This window comes from Peromyscus leucopus, chromosome 19 (assembly GCF_004664715.2).
Source record: "Peromyscus leucopus breed LL Stock chromosome 19, UCI_PerLeu_2.1, whole genome shotgun sequence".
Lineage (NCBI taxonomy): Eukaryota > Metazoa > Chordata > Mammalia > Rodentia > Cricetidae > Peromyscus > Peromyscus leucopus.
Window position 1 is genome coordinate 12,282,414 of NC_051079.1, and position 23,545 is coordinate 12,305,958.

The 23,545-nt window shown below is 41.5% G+C and overlaps 1 protein-coding gene and 1 long non-coding RNA gene across 2 annotated transcripts in view; one reads left to right on the top strand and one right to left on the bottom strand.

Moving 5' to 3' along the window:
• Positions 1–789: 789 nt before the first annotated feature.
• Positions 790–23,545, top strand: part of Asxl3 (ASXL transcriptional regulator 3) — a 178,300-nt gene continuing 155,544 nt past the window's right edge. Inside the window, exon 1 of the mRNA XM_028887710.2 lies at positions 790–991. Within this exon, the coding sequence (XP_028743543.1) occupies positions 938–991 (54 nt within the window). The 5' untranslated portion in view covers positions 790–937. The remainder of the gene's footprint in view (positions 992–23,545) is intronic.
• On the bottom strand, positions 6,902–19,699 carry LOC119086244. Its single transcript, XR_005089469.1, has 3 exons — positions 19,245–19,699; positions 16,587–16,801; positions 6,902–7,520 (listed from the first exon to the last, which is right to left on the bottom strand). It is a non-coding gene; the product is annotated as an uncharacterized LOC119086244 (long non-coding RNA).

Here is a 23,545-nt window from a genome sequence, read left to right on the forward strand (position 1 = left end):
TAGCTCTGTGCCAGAGGAGAATGATTCCCTTCCGCAAAGCTCTGGGAATCCACCGCTCGTAGCAGAGGCAGGGTTAGAGGTGCGCAGAACCGGGGACCGGGACAGGAGAGGGAGAGACAGAGAGGAGAGAGAGAGAGAAAGAGAGAGAGGGAGGGAGGGAAGAGAAAGGGGAGGGGGAGAGAGAGGGAGGGGGAGAAGGAGGGAGAGGGAGGGAGAGAGAAAGAGAGAGAGAGAGAGAGAGAGAGAGAGAGAGAGAGAGAGAGAGAGAGAGAGAGAGAGAGAGAGAGAGAGGTGTGCGCGCACGCGCGCGTGCTCAGGACAGGGCGCCCAGTTGCGGATCGCAGAGCCCCCCAACTTCCCAAACCCATCGTGGTTGCCGGTTTTGGCCTTGATGGGACAGAGTAGACCGGAGTGGGCCGCCTGGCCCCTAGCTTGCGGGACTAGCGGCTCTCGGGCCTGCCGCGGGGAAGGAAAAGGGTCCGGCCAGGGCTTCAGGGCGTGGCCGGAGGAGGGGGCGCGCGGCGAGTGTGCGCGGGGTGCGCGCGCGGGGCCGGTGTGAGCGCGAGTGTGAGCGCGGCGCCATTCCCCGTGACGTCAGAGTGTATTGTTGTTCGCGGGGCCGAGCGGAGCATCCCCCGAGCTGTCACCGCGGCCGCCGCGCAGCGCGAGCCCCGCACGAGCCAGCCCGGCCCGCGCCGCCCCCGCCCCCGGCCCCGCCCCCGCCTGGTCCCGCCACCCCCGCCCGGCCCCGCGCGCCGCCGCCGCGCGTCCCCCACCCCCACCCGCCGCGCTCCGTCCCTCCCGCCGCCGCCCGCGCCTCCCCCCGCCGCGCGAGTGCGGGTCACCGGGTCACTGGGTCATTGTCTCGGCGCCCGCACCCCGAACACCCGCGGAATCCCCCCCACGTCATCCTCAGCACCATCAATGAGATGCAAACATGAAAGACAAGAGGAAGAAGAAGGACCGCACCTGGGCCGAGGCTGCCCGCCTGGTACGTCCCGCCCCGCCCCGCGCCCCGCGCCGCCTCGGCCCTCGCCCGGAGCCGCCGCCCGCTCCCCCGCTCCCCGGCTACGGCTCTTTGTTATTCCGCGGGAGTGGGCTTGCCGGGGTCCCCGTGTGCGTGCGCGCGCCGAGGGGCGCAGGATTATCTCGGGGACCCCGCGCCCCGCGCACCCGGGACCGCCCGGGACACTTCTTCCCGGGACTTGGCGCTGGGAGTCCCGCGGCGCTTCCCGCGAACCGGTGAATCTCCGAGCGCACGGTGCGGGGCACTTCCCTCTCTACCGCTCTCGAGGAGACCTTTGTGTGGCAATTACCACTCCCTCCCCGGCCCTCCACCCCCTGGAATTTCATCAATAACTCCGTGCACAGTCCGGGTGTCTGTGTGTGTGTCCCGCGTTTGTGAGTTCAGATCTTCCACACGTGCATGCACCGTGTGTGTCCGACTCGCACTTGGAAGGCGTGTGCATGTGGGCTAGGGCTCTGTGTCTGTGTGCCGTGTCGTGTGCATTCCGTGAGGACACTGTGCGAGCATGTTTTGTGTGGACCCCTTTCGCGCTGTTTGTAGGTACTGTGCTCTGCCACGGTGTCTGTGCCTTACGTTCTCTGCACGTGTGCAATTCCTGAGTGTGTGTGTGTGTGTGTGTGTGTGTGTGTGTGTGTGTGTGTTTGGTGAAGTTGGGTCAGTGACATTTGTCTTGGGAGATTAGGAGTGTGCAGCTACGTGTGTTTTATCGCTGGCTTGCTGGGCGGCATAACTGGCCTGGTATTCCTTTTCTTTAACCTTTCGGAGCTTAGGTTTTAATCATCGTAAGAATGTCTCTATAGAAATGCTGGTTGGCAGAGGGGCGTCGGCATCCTGGTTTTGGTGCATGTGTGTATATATGTATGTGTGTGTTTGTGTGTCTCTTGGGGGGGTCTCTTTTCTTATTCCCCCCCCATCGTTTAAAGGACAGCTGTAAACGTTTTTATGTGTGTGTATGTGTTTTAAAAGGATATTTTTGTACAGCGAGTCTCACGGGAACGCAAGGCATTGCATTCGAAGCTCAGCCTTTTAGAGCTTCGACTGCATAAATCAAATATTTATTCACCAACTTGCTATCTGTTATAAACTGGCCAAAAGAAAGCAGTTTGCATGCCTTGGGATTGGGGGTGGGATGTGGAGACCCAAAGATGCTTATTGGGTTGGAGATGTTAAAGACTGTTTTAGCATAACTGTAGTCATTTTTAAACGGTTCTGAGTAAGTCTTATGCTCAAGGAGAACATTTGTCAAAAGTAATTATCTGAGTTTCCTTGAAGGGCCTTGCTGCTGTGTCTCTGGATTCTAGCAAAGGGTTTTAGATGATCGGCCCTATTGCCCTGCCAAGAAGTGACAAAAGTCCCTTTGAATTGTAGTCTGGTTATTGGGAGCGGGAGTGGCCGAGCTCTTCTACTTCTTCATCTCTTAATTTGGCCTTGGTGTCTGGTATCATTTCTGCCCTCATCTGTGATTGTGCTAATCACTAAGTCCGTCTCTCTGTGGAAGAATGGGCAGATGATAGCCACTCTTTAATGAACTGCCTGGGCTGGGAAACTTAGTTGTGGGGGAATATGTGAGGAGTGAACAGGAAGTGTTAAGTAGATGCCAGTTTGACTTATCAGTGGGACTTTTGCCCAGCTTACAAGTACATTACTTATTGTTTGCTTGGCCATTAATTCAGAATTGTGTGTGGGTGTGCAAGGCTTCTGAAAACACATTATTCAGATTCCTTGGAGTAGTAATCAAGGGCTATTATAGAGTTTCAGTGTATACATTTTAAACAACCGCACAATGAGGTTGATTTATAAATATTTAAAAATAACGATTCATGAATTAGCCATGCCTGCAGAGAATTATTTAATAGATATCATTATTCTGATGGAATTCAGAACCAGACATTTGTATTCCAGCAGTCTGTGGAAGAATTCTCAGAAGAACTGAGCTTCATTTGACTGAACGGTAACAGAGATATTGATATGTCTTGCAATAGATTTCGTAATCTTTTGGTTGTTGCTGAAAGTTGCTTTTTTTTTTCTTTCCTCTCTTGCAAAGTTTATTAATGGGCAAAGACACATTAGAAGTCATCAACACAAAAGCTTTAATGATAGACCAGATGTCTCTATTTTAACCAGACATATTGAACTAGTAGTTATGGTAATTTTTCAATTTGGTTCAAGTTATTTTTCCCCTGGTAGTTGTACAAATGTTTCTGTGTTCAAAATGTGACAGTTGAAATAAAATACTGGATAAAATAGCAAGTAATTGTACTGGAAATATCATTTTCAGAAATTCGTGATTTGTAAAAGTGAATTATGATAATTCTTAACTTATTTAAGTGAATAAAGGAGAAATCGATCCATTTGGGCAATAGCCACATTTTTTCCTCTTCTCTCTATGATTGCATGAGGGCATGTGCACTTGAGCTCTCGTCCATACTTGCATGATAAAGATCTTTACTTTTATACTTAATAGTATTACTTTACACTCTAGGGAAAAAAATCCTTTTTTAATCGTTTGAGAGATAGACAATGTCATTCCATATTTTCAGTGTGCTCCCACTGATTTTTCTCTTGTTTGGGACTTTTTACCCTTCTCCATCAAATGTTAAACCAGGCATCTGATTTGAAAAGTAAAGATTAAGAATGGGATGAAGAATATGCCACTGGGTTCTGGGATGAAGAATATGCCACTGGGTTCTTTGCAGTGAGTGAACTAAAGATGGAATACCTCAATTAACTTTCAGGATAATCTTCCAGTTCGTGCTGTGTATGCATATAATCTACCGGAGTGTGTGTGTGTGTGTGTGTGTGTGTGTGTGTGTGTGTGTGTGTGTGTGTGTGTGTTCTCTAGTAGAAAGACACAAGGGGAGAGAAAATGTGAAATAAGATATTTTAAGTGTGTCCCAAAGCTTGTGTTTAAAATGTAGCTTTGCTTCCATTTGAAGAGAAACAAAAACATGTGGAAGAAGAATTTTTCTGCAGTGAGAAAGAATTTCTAGTTGACAACAGAATTTTTGGACTGCGTTCTTTGTAAGAAAAGTGGACAGTGCTCCAGCTCTGTAACTCTTGAGTGGCAGCTCCAGGCAGTCTGTTTTAGATAGAGATGCAGTGACCAGCTGTGGGATTTCCTCTGGGTGTGTCATGCTTGTATGTGGTGGGCTTGCTTAGCTTTGGAGGGAAGGAATGGGGTCATCATTTGCCTCCTGTTTTCAGGAATGCAGTAGTTATAAACAGGCTGCCATCTTAAGATAGTAATACCACCCCTCCCCACTCCTCTCCCTCTCTTGCTTCCCTTTCTCTGCCTGCCTGCCCTGCATCAGTTGCAGAATTTCAGCCTTTAGCCTCCTCCACGCCCCTCCCCCATGGCCTTCTGCAGTTGTAGTTGTTACTTTGCGCATTGCCATTTAATATGGAGTCTGCTCCCCAGCCAGATGCGTTTTCATCTGTTTCATCTGCTCTTTCTGAGGTTGTAGAGTCTCAGAGGATCCCCCAATCAAATGGAAGTATTTTCTGTCTTAATATTTGCAGACCACAATAAGAATAAAAATCAAAACCATAACTCACATCTAGCTGAGGCTTTGACTTTAATCCTTTTGGCTTTTATCTCAACTCTTCACTCTGTTACTATAAATACAGTTTCTACCATTGTGAAAAGATCTTCTTGCTATTTTGTAAGAAATGGGGATTTGACGGGACTTTGTTTCACTGCTCTGAGGGGTTTCTTTGTTACTGGCTTAACACAGAACATACTGTTATTTATATATTTATTCTAGTTTAATTCTTTCTTTTCTGACATGCAAAAATGTTGGGGCTTTGAGGACTGCTTTTTGATAGTTTCTTCTGTTTTGTTCCGAGAGGGAATGCTGCTTTTAAGATAATGGTTCAATTTATTCATTTGTTCCAAGCTTCCTTCTATGTGTTTGATTCCATACAATCTTTGTTTAGTTTCGGTGGCACGTGAAAATAAGTCTGAACTTGACAGTAGCTCTGTGTTTGGCAGTATGGCAAGTGATTTACTTATAGTTTAGATGCCTTCATTCAGACACTGATCAGTTTAATTTGTTTCCTTTATTTATTTATTTATTTATTTATTTATTTATTTATTTATTTATTTATGGTAGTTCAAGGTGACCTTTGGTGACATAATTTTTTAAACTATAAAATTGCCTAATTGGAAGAAAACAAACAAATACCTTTTTATTTTATAGTAGGATTACTGAAGGTTTTGAGTAAATTGAAATTGATAAATCATATCATTCTTAAATTGCATGGAAGGTATTAGTAAGCAAAGGAAATCTATGAGGAAGCTTTACATAGTAAAAATTCTTTTAGACAATACACGACATCCTAAATAAACTATTAATATTCTCTTAAAACAGAGCTGTTAAAACAGAAAACTACATAATTATTGAGTTATTGGTTACTTGGTCTTTGTCTCAGTATTGTGGAAATAAATATAATTTCTCTGAGATGATAATGAGTTGGAACCTCTCTGTGCATTTTTGTCATTGTGCCATTGGTGCTTAAATTTGGGGTGTCCTCAGGCCTCTTCACGGAAAAGGTGGCTTTGAATTATGATTTGGGGTCATCCCATGATGTCTACTATCCACTGTATGCATATGATTGTGCATGTGCTCACTGACTCCGACCCCAGCTCCTCGGTTGCTGCAAATGGAGTTTTGGTTTCAATCACCAACTTCTCTTGGTTTGATTCAGCTGTTTTCTGAGACTCCGCTTAGTATCATCCATGCTCGTCTGTCTCTCATCATCTCTTCTTTCAAATATGGAACTTAAATTTCACATTAGAATTTGAAAGCTAGAAAAGAGGGTTTGTTTTTTACTCCATGCTTATTTAGAAAGAAACCAGCTTCGAGTTTATAAGAGCCAAGTGTACTTAAAGTTATGAGTCATGGAAACTTAGCTCTAGTGTTTAGTTACTTTTCTTCCCCCTTGACGTGAGAGTGGATTTTAAGAACTGATTATATTTTAGGTTTGTCTCTTTTTTGAAAAATACTTTGGTGGCAGATGATTTACTGACTCTCAGAAATGGTCTTCCTTTAGCTTTGGAGACCTTGGACCTGAGAGACATTGCTCCCGGAAACACCGAGGTACACACAGCATGCAATAATGCAAACGTTGTAAAACTTTTCCCAAATGCATTAGAAACACAAAATATACCTGGTAAGGTGTATGTTGTGGGTTACTCTTTAGATGGTTCAACTGCTGGGACGGAGGACTTGAGAAGGGAACTTCAGTTCGATGGAGGAGTGACTAGGTGGAAGGTGACTAAGGAGATGTGTGGGTGGTACCTGAACAATAAGGCAGGTGCTGGTTTACATACAGGTCCACAGAGCAGAGAAGCGGTGTGGTATCTGGCAATCTTGGAGAGCTTAATGGATGAGTTGAAACTGGGTTTGGGTGTTAAACAGGTGAAGAGAGAAGAACATCCTAAGAAGAGAAACGAAAGCGTGTCCAGTGAGCAGAGAAGTCTAGAAATTTCTGTCTAGTCAGAAAATTGCTGGGAGATGGACCTACAATACAACAGAAAAGGGTGAACAATTAGGAGAGAGACTTGGAATTCTTTAAAAGGCAGGGTAGTGCTTTGTAGTGTGGGGCAGACATATAGGTGAGGTGGAGGATTATCTCCCTCTTGTCCCCACGGGGAAGTACAAGACAAAGAACTCTTCCTTGTAACATAACGTTTTTCTTTTTTCCAGCAAAAGAGGGTGCCAGACAGATGTCTCTGGATCCACCCACTAATTGGCCCTAAAGGTTATGAAAAAGAAAAATAATACAACTTAATTCTGTTGTATTTCTTTTACCAAATGAAGCAAAGTAAAACTCCATGAATAATGCCCACGCATACACTCGCACAGAGCACTGCGTTGCACTCGCTCCCTAAAGCATGCTCTCGAGATGAGGAAGGTAGCTAGAGTTATGTCAGCCAGTGTCCAAGGACGTGGTCAGTGCCACTTGTGGATCCTTAAGGGGCACGGATGAACAGCATCATTTTAGAAATGTTTAATTCTATCCTGATTCGCTGTTTTTGTTCCTTGATCACATGGCCATTTTACCTGATCAAGAAGTAACTGATTTGCTGCTGGCAGGCATGGTGAGGGTTCAATTCCACCAGGAGGCTCCTTCCTTGCTTTTAAGGACCCCTTCTTTTCAGTCCTCTCTTCTCCATTCCCTGTCCTCCTCTCCCTTCCCCTCTCATTATCCTTACCTCCCTCCCCTACAAGTCTTCTCTCACTGTGTCAGAATTCTGCATGAAGTTGTCACTTGTGAGGAATTGACATTTTCCACTTTTCCCCTAAGCTGTGAGTCCAGCTCTTGACTCAAAAAGCTGTGTGTCCAGCTCTTGACTCCTCCCTGGCCTTGTGTCTGCAGAACTACTTTGAGCTCTTTGCCTGCACCAAGTGCCTGGATTGCTCTTCTTTTGTCCCTGCACAGTTGGTAGCAGCTGAAGTCTCCCCGGGACTGAAAGTTTCTCTGAAGAGCCCTTAGGGAACAAATAGAAACATTATATGATTAGACACATTGTTTTTATTATTAAACAAATCTACACAGACGGGTGGCAATTAACAGCTTTATCTCTTGAACCTAGACACCTTCCTCCCCTCTTCCATCAGTATTTCCACTTGAAGTGGTAACAATTAACTGTTGCTGGGTTTAATGTCTGCAGCTGACAATACCAAATTGGGACTAGGCTCTTCTCTAGGTTGATTGACATATAGCCCTCTGACACATTCTTATGTCGGTTTAAGGCAGATTCATGCCCTGGGATCCGAGCCAAAGGACTTGTCAGAACATTGACTTTAATAGCTGAAATATATAACTTAAATGACATCTGAGACCTTAGCTTCAGCAAAACTTGGGAACTTGAAGAATTCTCTGAGGTACTGCAATTTATACTTTGTAGACAAGATTAAAAATTGTAAAAATTTGTCTAAGCATGTGCACATATGCATTTAATTTATGATACAATTATTTATCATGGATTTATTTTGCCTAATGAGCAGGTATGAGTTTAGGAAAACAGAAAAAAATAGGAGAAAAATGGTTAAACCTACTTTAAAAATAAATCTGTAGCTGGTATTTTGGTGGTGAGCATTTTTTCTTCCGAAGCAACTGTTATGCAACAGTTTATTTCCAAATAAATCAGAAAGCTAAGAATGAGTTCCAGTTTTCTGTGACTTAGAGGAGAGGTGATATAGAATGTAGTCACAAGAGAGGGAGTGTGCCTAGGATTTCATCAACTAAAATGCAGAACCCCTGTTAGAAATCTCAGCGAGATGGTGATTGAGATTGGGCCTTTGGCCTTATTTGTCTGTTTTGTCATTATGGACTCTTGATGTAGTAAATAAATTTCTTATTTTTATAATTTTAATGTTTAAATAAATGCTATGCATGTGGACTTTGTGCATATATCAAAACCCTTTGGCTAAAACCATAGAAGTAAATTACTCTCTAGGTGTCAGGGTTCCATGAGCTTCCACACTCCCTTCACCCTCATCCTGAAGAGAAACTTATCCTAAAAACACTATAAGGAAAGTTCTAGTCTTTAGGGGGAAATGCATGTTGTAATATCTTCAAGCTTTTGTAAGAAGAGATGGCCACAGCATGTTTCGTGTGTACATTCCGTTTCATTTCTTTCTCTCTCTTTTAACTAACTCCAGATTTTCCGTTAATTTGCTTAGTCAAGTGTCCTTGCCTCTGTCCTGGTTCTCTTCCCAACACTCTTCTTAGTTTGCCCTACTGCATCCTCCCCTTCTGCTATGCATTGCTCTTTTAGTTAGGACATGTTTGGGTTTGTCCAGGCCCCTATTTCATTCTACGGCTCAGCATCTCTGAACTTTTCTCACACACCTCATTGGCAGTTCTCCTGGTGGAAATGTCAGCCCTCATCTTCTCCGAGTTTCGAATTTATATGAATGATTTCTACTGTTTGTCCCTAGGTACTGTGGACACTTCAAATGAAATTTGTCAGATACATTGAAATATTTGTTGAATACTTCCTGCAAATGTGCCATGCACACAAGGAGAATGTGACAACATGCCTGTCTTAAAGGGACTTGTATGTGTGTATCTAAGCCTTGGACCCCCTTTCCTTCACTACAGTTTACTTAGTTCTGACATTTCAAATAGTTTTTTTTGGTCTTTAATCTCTTCCAAATCTCCCTGAAGCTGCATAGGAGTTTCAGGAACAGATCTGCTATTATTGAGTCCTCTGCCTAAAGACGTTTTAGATGTCTTTTAAGCTAAAGCCCAGCCAGCCATACAGAGCCCCATTCAATAAAGCAGGGCTGTTGTAAAAGTGATGCATGCTTGCATTCCTTGACAATATGCAGAAATTAGCATGCCCTGCCTGTCATACACCACATAAACCCTCTTGCAGTTTAGCACCTTTTTTGTATTCTTGGGTTTATATTATTTTAAACAAATAATTAGTTTTCTTTTACGTTAGTTAAGTTTATTTTTCAACTTCCGGGATCAGCATAATTTCTGGCACTATACTTCCTCTTCTTTCTAAGCCCTTTAACGTAAGTTTTTATTTTACTCTTTTAAAATTTAGCCTTCTGAATCTAAACACAGTCTTTGTCTATAATAGGTCCTCACTTAAAATATATATTAAACATTGTCATTTTGTTGTTTTAAAATTTATTTATTTTGTGTGTATATGTAAGTGTGAGCTTGTCCATAAGCATGTGTGCACATGTGTATGGGGGCTGGAGATCAAACAGGATATCTCTCTCTCTATTGCTCTCCACGTTATTTTTAAGTTTTTTCTTTTGAGATTATAATTACATAATTTCTCATTTTCTTTTCTTTCCACCAAACCTTCCCATATGGCCCCATGCTTTGTTTGAAATATATGGACTATTTTTCATTTCTCTCTCTCTCTCTCTCTCTCTCTCTCTCTCTCTCTCTCTCTCTCTCTCCTTTCTGTATGTAAGTACAACCTGCTACCTCTTTTTTTTTTTTAAAGAAACATCTGTCCCTCAATCTGCTCCTTTTGAGTTTCATTGGATAGGCTGAGCAGTGAGTCCCAGGGATTCTCCCATCTTCACCTTCCCAGAACTGGGAGTAAGGTGCATGCTGCTTTTACTTGAGTACTGGTGATTTAGCTCATTTCTTCTTGTTTGTGAGGCTGACACTTAACTGAGTCATTTGCCCAGCTTCCTCATATTGAGACATAGACTCACATGACATTATAGCAGTTAGGAAAGAATGAGTAAAGGGATGACTTCTCTTTGGGTCACTCATGCTGTTTTCTAGAATCCTTCATCATAAACTGAATTATAATATAGCCACAGTTTGATACAAAGGTGGCTAAATACTTTCTTGGAAGCATTATTTCCCAAATATATGAGTTGCAGTTCAAAAAGACAGACATCTCCCTACAAAGCTCAAAATATATTTCACTTAAAAAACATAAAAACTTAGCAGAATGAAGACAACCCAATTGGTACTCTCCCGTGAATGATAGTTTAACTGGCTATAAAAAGTCAATGGAGATTAACCTTTGTGCTAGAGCTGTTTCTTGTGTTCATGTATAAGTGAATGTGGCCTGTTATGATTTATTAGATAATATTCTTTTTGTGTCTGATAGTTGTTCCATATTCTTTCATCCTTAAAAGTTTTGTGGTTTTAATACTCTTTCTTCAATGTTAATTTGTAATTTTTTTAGATTCTGTATGGTACTTAGAATGCATTTAATTGTCACTAACTTCCCATGAATCATGGTTTCATATAGAACTTACTGCATTGCATTCTTACCAGAGTGTAAGCTCTTTTAAGTCTTGTATAGGTTCTTTTAATATTTGGTAAGTTTAGCACTTGTAGATTATGAGTGAAATATTATGTGAGAAGAACAATATAAAAATGACTCCCTTCATGCTGAACAGGATGCACTGATGAAAATGTTGACTTTATCAGACACAGCTACAGATTTCAAAATTAGAGAGCCAAGTTTGACAACTTGGGCAGAAACATGGGCATGGAAGGAGCGGTAAAGTAGTTCATCTCATATCATTCTTATGGAGGATCTGGAGAAGCAGGTTTTTAAAAGTCAAGAATCAACAGAGACAGGACAAGAAGGGCACACAGACGAGGCCATGCTTACAGAAGACTCTGTGTGGCACAGTGTTTGTGGCGATGCTTTCCTCATTGCTGGTGGCTCTTGTTACATACTGCTGTCACTGTCTGCTGTGCTGGGGTAGGTAATCATGAAAGCGTCATAACCATCTGTGTTTTCATCATAGATTCAATGTTCAAGTTATTAGGCAGAAATCTAACTGGCAGGCTCTAGATATCATGGCTGTTCCCTATCTACTAGGGAATGCTGGGGAGGTATGTATGGTTCCTACAGTCCCTGTGGTAGAAATATATCCATTTATATTTTCATGGCAATAAGGACGTCCAGGTGAGGAACACTGAGCTCATTGCCTTTGCCTACCTTTCTTCTCAGAAACTCTTGTCCACTTTCTTTTTATCTTGTCGTGAAAACCACACCAGCTTCACAGTTGTGTTGCTGAAAACTCTCGTTGCCATTAATGCCTTATAGTTTTTCCTTTGAGCGACCTTATCACTGAGTTCTACCATTTTTATAGCTCTTATTTAATTAAGTTTTTTAGAATATCATACATGAGTTCTGTATTCCTATTATTTTCACTCCCTCCTCTTCTTCCTCCCACTCTCCCATGTCCCCTTTCCTTCTCAAATTCATGACCTCTTATTCTTTAATTATTACTGTTACACATAAATGTACATACACACAGACAGACACAATATATATATTCCATTTACTGTTGCACATGTGTATGTGTGCTTAGAGCTGATCTCTTAGGACTGACTAGCCTATCGGGGGGTGGGGGGTGGGGTCATCACTGGAGAAGACTGATTCTTCCTCTGTCAGCAGTCGTTTATTATCTCTAGCTCTTCATTTTGAGGTGGGGCACTGTGAGATTCTCCCCATCCAAGGTGTTGCCTTGTTCTGTTCTTGTTTAGGCTACTGTGTTGTGAAGATTTCCTGAGTATGGCTTCCCTGTCCTCTATAGAAGACAAAATGTTACAGCATCTATCCTGGGCCTCTGGTTCTTATACTATTTCTGCCCTCTCTTCCAGGGTGTTCCCTAAGCCTTAGGTGTAGGGGTTGTGCTGTCTATGCATTCATTGTGGATGGGTACCTCCAGAATCTGTGGTTCTCTGCGTTTTTACCAATTGTGAATTTTTGTAATAGTTTCCATCTCCTGTCAAAAGAAACTTTTTAGATGCAGGGTAAGGAGCAGTACTACTTACGTATGGAAATAAGGATATTTGGAATAGTCTTATTTGGAATGCAGTTAAAAATTATTCTGGTTTAGGAAAGTGGCAGTAGTAGTTCCTCCTCTAAGATTCATGACTTCGTCAGCCACAGGCAGTTCACTAGGTTTACAGCACCAGGTATGAATTCTTTCCTGTTGAGAGGGCCTCAACTCCAATTAGACAGCTTTGGTTATCTCCAAGGTATATGTGTGACTATTGCACCATTGGGAATATCTTGCTAGACTAGTCCTTTTGGTTCAGAGGCTTTACAGCTGGGCAGGGCTGGGTAGGAATATTGATTGCTTTCCTTCCTTGGCAGCTTGCATAGCTTTAGATACGGTGAGACTGTTCCTCAAGCAGGAGGTTTCCAGGTTAGCTCCACATTGATTCCCCTAAGTTCTATATCTGAAGTATGAAGTGTCTTTCATAATTAAACCTCACTATGGTATTTACACACATCCTTAGTGTCATGTATCCCCCCTTCTTCCCTTCCATTTGTATTACCCTGCTTTCCCAGTTAAAGCCCCTCTTATTCCAATTTTCCTTCTTTATATCACCCATTTTAACTCTTCAGATTACGTGTGTGTGTGTGTGTGTGTGTGTGTGTGTGTGTGTGTGTGTGTGCATACACACATGCCTGGGTGTATATATGTGCACTGCATGCATGCAGGTGCCCACAGAGTCTGTAAGATGATGTCAGGTCCACTGGAACTGTAGTTACAGGTGGTTGTAATCCATCAGCGCTTCTATCCTATCTAAACCACTTACTTAAAAGGAAAATTGGTTTGTGGTATCTCCCTTGAGTCCATCTTAATCCCTGATATCAATACATGGTATTATTTAAGGGGGTGATGGAGAAAGTTAGGACACAGTGGAAGAAGATAGCCATGGACCATGCAGAATACCAGGAGTCGACAGCATCAGGAAGTTGTTGTAATCCATAGGCTTACAGGGTCAGGCAAAGGGGAGTGGTGACTGACTTCAAGTGAAGTGACATTGTTAGGACAAGGCTGTGTGATAAAAGCTGGGACCTTGGGTAACAGAATGGAGCTTCAGCCTACAAGGAGAAGCCATGTGGGGAGACATTCTGACATACTTCACTCTTCAAAGCTATCCAGAAGTTAGCAGGCAAGGGGACTCTACTGGGAAGGAACTTAGACACGGCTTGCTGGGACATACAACTATATGGAGAAGGCTAATCTATCTTCCAGTGAGTCTGGAAGTGCTAATGGAGACTGCTCACATTTCAAGGCCTTTAGGTCTGTCTCCTTATACATTCCTTGCTTCATTACTGCACCCTCCGGCCACTGGCATTCCAACTCTCTAGTGTTCAAGACCCATCAGATCTCAGAGTTCATCATGTTCTTCAAACTTTGTCTTGACTTTAGACTTTTTGTTCTGTCTTTTTGAAATCCCCTCTCCACACAGTTTCCTTTCTTTTTATTTGGCAAATAAAAAGACTGCCTTCTTAGAAAAATTCTTTCATGTTTTCTCAATGCATTTTATAGTTTTTACAGTAGAGTGTCATTTTTTTCCTTCTACTTTCTTGTTCATAATTGTTCCCAAGTGATGCACTACTGGCTGAGTTGGTTTTGATCATATTTGAACTAAGTGATTAATCCAAAGGAGGTGTTTCTAAGGAGCTGATAGAGTGAGCTCTTTAAGTTTCCTACAGAGTTGAGGCTCCACGCAACGTGTCCTCTTAATGTGTTTCTACATGTCATGGCTGAGTTCTTGGTGTACAAACAGATCAGATCTTCCAAGAATCAGTTTGATATTCTATGGATTTTAAATGTCAGTGTCAACATTCTGCTGGCACGCTAGTGTTACTTCTTATTTCAGAATGAGTGTAACTTGATGGTTTGATAGTTTTCATTCCAACATTAACATACTAGGTGCAATGTGAATGAAATAAGATACAGACTATATAATACTTTTGGTAATTGGCTTCTAAAAAGAAAAGAAAAGAAAGAGACTAATTCTTAGGTCTTAAATGAGATTATTCTCTGTAAATGTAAATTTGGTCAATTCAGTTGAAATATTGTAACCAAAATTAAACTTATGTGTGTTATTTTAGTAGGATACAGCTCAGATTTCCAAAGACTATATGACTTTCAGATGAAAATAATTGTGTGGTATATTAGTTATGAAACAAAGAATATTTTCCAAAGCTAAAATCATTGTCGTATATGTAAATAAAATACCATGACCTTAGTTTTGCATCCTCCTTTGAGAGCTGAGCATTCTCGTTGGGAGCAATTTTCTCACTTTCTTAGTTACTTCAAACTGTTACTGCCACTAAAGAACAGTGCTGTTGTTTGACCTGGGACATCCTCTTGTGGACCATGTATTGGGAGCTTATCCCCAGTCTGTGGTACTACTTGGGGGGTAGAAGGGCTTTTAAGAGGTGAAGCTTAATGGGGTCCTTAGTCCATGGAAAGGCATACCCTCAAACAGGACTGTGGGGCTCTGGTCTCCTTTCCTCTCCCCCTTTCACTGTCAGATTAGTAGAATCCTCTGCCATGCCCGCTGTGACATGCTACATGGTCACACGCTCAAAAGACACAGGGACCAACCAAGGATGGGTTGAAACCTCTGAAAGTATGAGCCAACGTAACTTTTTTTTTCTTTTTAGTAAGTTGATAACTTGTTATAGTGATGAAGAACTGGACTAACTCCCGAACACTGTGTATACTACCAAGCAATAGTGTTGTCTCACTAAAACCAATTTTTGTTGGGTGTTTAAAAGTGTGACACTGAAGCACACAACTTACATTTATTATAATACTGGATCCTATAAATAAACCTAGGACACATTAGGAGTATCACTCATAATATAAGTGAAAAAAGAAAAACAAAAATGAAGAATTAAATGGTCAGTCACTTCAATCCTGCTGAGTTGCAAATGAGGTAAGTTTAACCCAGACTGGTTCAGTGTAATGAGAAATCTGAGAATAGACTTCAGTTGTAAGTGGTTAGAGGTTAGAGAATGTCATCAAGGTATTTGCTCCTCTCCTCAGTGTCTTGCAGAAGACAAGATTGTTCTGGGCCCTACATACCTCCATCCGCCAAGCTGAGCTGTGCTGCTATCAAGCACATCTTCACTCTCTCCCTTTCTTCTCTCCCCTTACCTTGGCCCTAGACCCATCACTTTTAAAATGTCAGCCCCAGGGAAGACTTCATGTTGTCCTTGATTGACTGAGAGGCCCATGGCCAAGATTAAGGTAATATTATTTAATGGCAGAGATGACAGATCACGTGGACCAGAGGGAAGTCCTTCTTGGGTATCAAGGAAAGGTAAATGGCAGGGATGCTTGGGCACCACATCGTGGATGTCATTTCCTGTATCACGTGAGTGGTGGGTTAACTCACTCAGTTGTAAGTGGGACAGGAGTGAATTAGATGTAAAGTTACCTAGGGTTTCTGATGTTATTTTTAGATCTTGATCTCGCTCTAAACCATGTTACAGTTGAGACAGCTTTTTGCAAAGACACTTAACATCCCTTTGGTGAGTTTCTACTAAACCAACTTTACTGACTTAGAGGCCAGAATTTACCATGGATGGTTTCTGTTCTGTTCTTCCCCACAGACAAATCTCTTTAGAGTTACCTGCAAGTGGTCTCTGTATAGATTTGTAGCATAATTTAAAACAGTTCGGATCTGGTATATTTAGATCTTCACATACTGAAGTATGTATTACTGAGGCTTGCAGGTACTTTCTGAATACAGTCAATATTTGTATTCATTGTCTAAAATGCTGCCCTTCATTCCTGAATTAGCCATCACCATTAGAGGATGCTAAAATAACCACAGAGAGTAGGCCCTTCTTCTCCATGGAGTGAATCTCACTCCTCCCTGTGAGTGGTGAGATGAGATCGGATGAATCAGCTAAGTAAGGACTCTTAACATCATGTGGGAGTCTGTGGATCCTACAGGAGATAGCTGGCATGTTCTGTTATTCATTCAACAACACTGCTCTTCTCCCCTCGCCTAGTGAGTCAGATACAGTGATTCAAAACATTTCTGGCTTTTCTTCACCCTCTTTCAATTTCTCTCAGTTTCATGGAAATTTCCCACCTTTATCTTTCAGCTGGAGGGAGGTAGAGGTGCTGAGGGTTGGTATTGATTCACTGAGTTCTGGGCAGATTTGCTTGCTGTTAATTAAGCAGACAAACACCTTGATTCTAGGATCTACCTTTCTTTAGAAGAGAAAATGAAGAAAAAATAACAAGCAAAAGCATGAAATGGCTGAAAACTTTACCTCCTCACCCCAGTGTCCCCAGATGTCTATGTACTGGCCTTGTCACTCCTCCTGTCTTTCCCAGCCAAATTCAAAGAGCTAAATAGGCACTAGGTGGCTGTGGTCCTATGGAAAAAGACAGCTTTCACGGGGAAGTCCAGGTTCTGCATTGGTTTTCAATTTTCAATGAGTCCACTTTTGGCTTTTCCAAATTCTCAGCTCATTCACTCCAGCTTCTAAGGAGGAAATGAATTCTTGAAAATTAAATACATTATTATTATTATTATTATTATTATTATTATTATTATTTTCGAGACAGAGTTTCTCTGCATAGTTTTGCGCCTTTCCTGGAGCTCACTTGGTAGCCCAGGCTGGCCTCAAACTCACAGCGATCCGCCTGGCTCTGCCTCCCGAGTGCTAGGATTAAAGGCATGCGCCACCACCGCCCGGCTAAATACATTATTTTTGTTGTTTGTTAAAAACCTGGGTGAACAAGGAAGCCCTTCCTCAATAGAGTTTATTCACTCATTGTTTTCATGAGATTCTTTGATTTTAGTGCTAAGGATGAAGGGTAAGCAGTTATGTACAATGACTGACTGATCTCATGAGGGTTTTCATACAGAAAACAAGAATGATGTAGAAATACCCACTGTCTCATAACTTTTCCCCTCATGTGTTGTGCGCACACCTTTATGTTGACAAAACCATCTCTATGAAAAGAAAAAGGTTATCTTTTAGAAAACCACTAAGGAAATCTTTGTCTTTAATGCATGGGCACTGAAGCATTTCTTAAGAGTCAGCAAGCATACCAATGAATAGTTCTTTAATTTTGCCTCCTTGACAGCAGGTGGTAGGATCATACTTCTTGCCATCTTGAAGTTAGGTATGACCATAAAGGTCGGTTTACCCCTGACTTGAAGATTTTTTCAGGTCTGTGTTTGATTTGTCCATTTCTTCCCCAGCTCCGTTAACTACAGGAGCCAGCGGCAGGCTGGACTTGTAATTATCCTGGGTCTTGGCTAGAGATAGACATATGCACAAACTATTATTTATTTAGATCCACTGACAGTTGGGGGCTGATATTCAACATCGCATATCCTGATCTACAATGAGAAATACAGGTTTTATAGCTTACCAGTTTTTTTTTTTCTAGGCCACTTTTTACTCTTGTTTATGAGATGCTAAATGTTTAATTATGTATTTAAAGAGTCGATACAATGCTAAGCCCCTCTTTTTTCCTGCATCATGTTAAAATAATTTTTTCAGTATCTTTTTAGTGTTTGCACTTAGATGTTTTAAGCCAGAAAATAATAGAGAACTGTTTATTCCTAGGAAAAGGCTTCTGTGTTCCTTCTTAGATAATTCTGTTTATATTTTTGCCTTATAAAATAATTGCTTTTCTTTCCATCTGTCTTCTGAAGAGGAACAGTTTTGATCCAGCAAGAACAGAGCAATTATTGTTAACCAGAATTGAATTCCAAGATATTTGAGATAGAAAAAGGGCTCTGGCATATTTTTAATGTATTCAAGTTTCCAAAAAAAGAAAACAAAAATTGTGTCTTATTGAAAAGGTGCAACCAGATAGATCTTCATGCCAGCGGGAAGAAAAGAGCAAGCGCTGTCAACCCAGCTCCCTCTCACCCCTCCCTCCCTTCCACCTCCCCTCCCTCCCTTCCTCCCTCACTTCCTCCCCTCTCTCTCCTTCCCTCTCTCATGCCCTATCCCTCCATCCTTCCTAACATCTACCCCTTTTTTTAGATGAGTGCTGGACAAGAAGCATTCCCACTAAAGGGGTTCATTTCCTCACCAGTTTGCTTCAGAGATCCCTGTCCACAGAGCTCACTGTCCCTTGGACTTCTCCCTATGAGTCCCATTCTTCATTAAATACAGTAGACAGCATTCAGTGGCTGCTGATAGAATCCCTGTTGACTATAACTAACTCAGATGAACAGCCTCCAACTCTTCAAGAAGCCCATAGCCAACCCCAGGACTTTACACAAGGGAATTTCCTCAAGTGGGGTGGAGTTATAAATACACAACCCCTAACTTATTACATTGTACTTTAAATTTTATAACACTGGCATAATTTATTGCAGAAGGCATTAATTTTCACAGAAAATTCATTATTCACAACAATTTTGGCCTTTATACATCAGTGCAGGCATTTAATCAGAATTCTTATGTTAGGCTGCCTCTCACTGTTGGGGGCCATACAACAAAATTTCATCTCCCCATTTCAGTTCTCCATCATACACTCTGCATAGATAACCATCTAACATGTTCTGCGTGCCTGACATCAGGTAGTTTTATTAAGCTTGAAAAGAAGAATAGTTACTATCACTCTCAGAATTTTCCTATGGATAGCTTATACTGGGGAAACTGGTTCCTTGAGAAACCAGTGCTCACTGTCTGTAGTTGAGTGAGTGTTGGAGAATGGTATGTGGTGCAATTTGTCTTTGGGTGTCATTGAATAATGAATGGGAAGCTGTAGGAGAAGTGTTAAAAAGGCTTTCTGCAAGGGCTAATTCAGAGTTGGCTTCTAGGTGACTCTCTATAGTCCTTCTCTTTCAGAAGATAAATATTTTAATTATATCACAGTTAATAATTTTCTTCATCCTGGTGCTAAAATGAGTTATTATAGAACAATTAGCCCTCAACTTGGTGGTAAGCAGAACTTACCTTGTCAAATCAGCTTAGGGAGGTTTGTTTGATTTCATAAGTAGTCTTGTGTTGGTATCGATACTTTGCTGTTCTTTTAATGAGACCTAGCCATGTTTCATATCAATAGATATTGATGGCTTGGTTGATTGAAAGCAGCTCTTCTTGCTGTGTGCTCCTATCAATGCAGTCTTCATTTTCCTAGCACATAGCTCAACTGGCATGACTAGAAACCAGCATAAGACAGAGGGGCTGGAGAGCTCGGCCAACACTAAGGTAGCTGGTAGGGAATGTAGCGTATAAGAATTGTTTTCTAAAATTCCTATTGCTGATCACACAGTAGACTTGCTTTCTGAACCTTCTTTGTCCACATAGAGAGGAACATGACCATTATGATCCCATTCCCTGTCCCATGACATCATTGCCCAGATGTTGAGACTCCTTTACCATGGAGGTCAGTGATTGGCCTTGCCCGGGTACCCCGCTCAACCCTCTCTCTATCCCACTATTAGTCATGCCTTGAGTACCCCAACATGGCAGTTCCCATTCAGATGGAAATGGAAAAAGACACCCGCAGAAGGGCATATCAGATAAGTTAAGCCGTCGGTTCTCCCCGGTGATATGCTCACCTTTTCATTCATTAGGCAAAGCTTCTGTTAAGAACTTGCCATGAGTGGGGTGTGGGCATACCCTAGTAAACACACAAGCTCACGTTCCACATCGATCACACGTCATGGCAGCTGAGTAACATCACGACTGCTGGTCACCAGGAAGGCTGGCACCCTTTCTCCATAGCCGAGAGCACATTTTGAGTGGAGTGGACGGACAGATGGCTTTGTGTCTTTCCTCTGAAGCTCCCCTCCTTCCACTGACTATCGTTAGGCCAGCGTTAAATGTCTGTAGAGATGGGAATGGTGTGTTTTATTTTATTTCATTATGGTGTATGGATATGCTTGGTAAATATTTGTTAGTGAATTGCTTGGGGGGTGTGTGATGCAATTGTCAGGATAAAAGCCCGCTGTGAACTGCGACATCATAAGCTCTATTATCTTTGTCCTCTTTCAACATTTAAGTGGGCAGAATCACATAATTCCATATAACAGTCATTTTATATAATTATCTGAAGATACATTTTGCTGCTAATTCTTTCTGGCAGATGCATCTGAATGCTGTGTCATTTCAGACCAGTGCTCAGGAACAAGGCTAAGGAGTTTCCCTTATTTAGACTGAATGAAGATTGATGTTTGCGTCAGAGACAAGCCAATCCACCTCTATTTCCTGTTTGCTACTGTGTATCAGAGTATATAGCCTATGACTAGTTCAGTTTCAGAGTACTCACATCTCGTTATGTTTGGAACTGACTTCAAATTAGCTATTAATCATCATCAAACAAATATATGTATAATTACTGTGGTATATAAATGATGTCATAAACTTACTCTATTAGTTTTTGTAAGCACACAGATTAAAGATTTTTAAAAGCCATTTGTATTTTTAAATACAGAAGTCATGGTGCTAGAGAAATTGCTCCGTGGTTAAGAGGATTGGATGCTTCTTCTAGAGGATCTGGGTTCAATTCCTAGCACCCACACGGTGGCTTACAATTATCTTGAACTCCAGTTCCAGGAGATCTGATGGCTTCAGGCTTCCTCAGTCATTACATGCAGTGGGGTACATAGACACACAGTAGGCAAAACAGCCATACACTTAAAATAAAAATAAATAAAACTTGAAAAATATCCAGAAGTCAGAGAACAGCGTGCATCTCCACCTTCAGTTTGTTTACTTTCCTCAGTAGTATGAGTTAGTGTTGGGCATTTTCATGTGGCAGGAATGTTGATTTCGTTTATGGGTGCGTGCATATGCATTTGTATGTATGTTTGAGTGTGGCTTGTGTTCAGGCCAGAGGTCAACATCACTTGGCTTCCTTAATTGCTCTCCACCCTATTTTTTGATGTAAAATGCAATATGCTTTTCTGTTGCTGTGAGAAAACACTCTCATCAATAGCAACTTAGGGGCAGGAAGGATTTCCTTCAGCTTACACTCCCAGGACCAGTCCATAGATGAGGGATGCGGGGCAGCAGGAGCCTTAGAAGAATGTTTCTTGCTCACTGGCTCATTCTGAGCGAGCTTTCTGACAGCCCAGACCCACCTGTCATGGGATAGTGCTAACCATAGTTGACTGGGCATTCCCACATGAATCATCAGTCTAGACAATCTCTCCCAGACACAGGCATTGGCCAGTCTGATTGGGGCAATTCTTCACTTGAAGTTCCCTTTCTCCAGGTAATTGGGAGCTGCTACTATTAACACTAGCACATTTTAAAGATTCTCAAATTCTCCAGAAATTGCCACCTTAGAACAACACCTCTTCAGAGGTTGCCTTTGAATGGACTCCACTGTGGTACTATCTCCACATGCACAGGCTCTCATCTTGTGGGCACACATACGTGATAATCACTTAAGCCCATCATCTATAAATCTGTTTTTTAGAATTATATCCATAGTTAATAATATAAGTAAACCCTTGATTAGACATATAGTCATAATTTAATAATATTAGATCTTGGAAAGATTTACCTGGATTAGTTCATCTGATATTTCCAATTATATTTTTGTGTCATGTATATAATTTTATGAGATATCACATAATATAACTTGTTATATTCTGTGTTTGATTTATGAAAGCCTTATTAAGGAGATTTCTACCAAAGAAAGACCCTGAATATTTTTGTATGTGGCAATTCTTTTACTTTAGAAATAGGACCCATTTAGTTGATCTGATAGACTCTGAGTTCACTAACTCTACATTTTAAAATGGTCTTGATATTAGGAAAACGCTCTAGTTTCTCCTGTAAGAGAAACTCCATCATCAGACAGTATTTCCCAGAAACATTCCATTCTATGTTTCTTTTTTTTTTTTTTTAATTGGTGAAGGTTACTTCAAAGGAGCTATAGGAAGGAAAGTAATGCTGAGGGGGTGTGACATCAGCTTTAGAGGGAGTAAGAAACAATGAAGGAATTTAATGACAGGCACTGGGAAAAAGTCTGCAAATATATCCAAGAACAGATTAACTTTTTTGAGACAGGGTCTCTCACTGAAACTGGAGCTCACTGATTTGGCTAGGCTGGCCAGCCAGCCAGCCCCAGAGACCCCCATGCCTGTCTCTGCACTGGGATTCCAAGTGCACACAACTACATTCAAAAGGAAGTGCCTGCTGGGCATTAATCTCAGGTCTGCATGATTGTTCAGTGAGCCCCTTAGCAGCCAAACCTTCTCAGATTTTTTACCTGCATTTTAAAACTGAGGTTGATAATGGGCCCTATGTGATGGAGATATTATTACAAGGAGTAAATGAGCTTACATGCATGGTAGCGTGAGGCCTGATACACAGTAACTTTAATGTCAGTATTTGCTATTAGGTTTTAAAAGTTTGTGTGTGTGTGTGTGTGTGTGTGTGTGTGTGTGTGTGTGTGTATGTTATATGTGTATGCATATGATATCTATGTGAGTATATGTGTGTATGCACGTGCTTACATGAGTGAGTACAGAATTAAATGTTGCAGTGTACACTCAGGGAAATCAGAGGATTACCTCAGGTGTTGGTCCTTCCTTAAGACATGATCTCCTTGTTTTTCACCACTATATACAAACTAGGTGGTTCTCAAGCATCTATGGATTCTGCTGTCACAGCCTCCAATCTCCTTTTAGGAACACTGGGATGACAGACATGTAGTTCTACATCCAGATCCATGGAGATTTGAACTCGGGTCTTTGGGCTTGTGCAACCTGCACTTTATCTACTAAGCCATTTTCCCAGACCTCTGGTATTGTTTTTAAGAAGATAAGAGGGCCAAACTTTTGAAATCAGAATTATTAAGCCTCATCCCAACTCTAAGTAAAATTCTAGAAATTATTAAACAGATGGCTGTAAGCACTTACAAATGGAAGTTAAGATCCCTGGAAGGCATGATGAATTCTCTCAGCTAATTCATGTCAAACTAAATTAATTTACTTTTGATAGGATTATTAGACTTACACACCAGGAAGATATGCCTGTTAAAGCTAAATTTCTGCCACTTATTTGACTTGATTCTATTGTGAAACTCTCCTAGAAGTGATGGACAATTATGAACTGACTGATAGTATAATTAAATGACTCTGCAGCAGATTGAACATCTATAGCCAAGAATATTGATTGAGTAATCATGATCAGTCTGGAACTGGTTCCTACTGGCAGCCACAGACTTTGTTTTCTATTGCCCTGTTTGAGTCCACTGTGAATAATGTAGAGATGTGCATCAAAATCATACTTGCCAA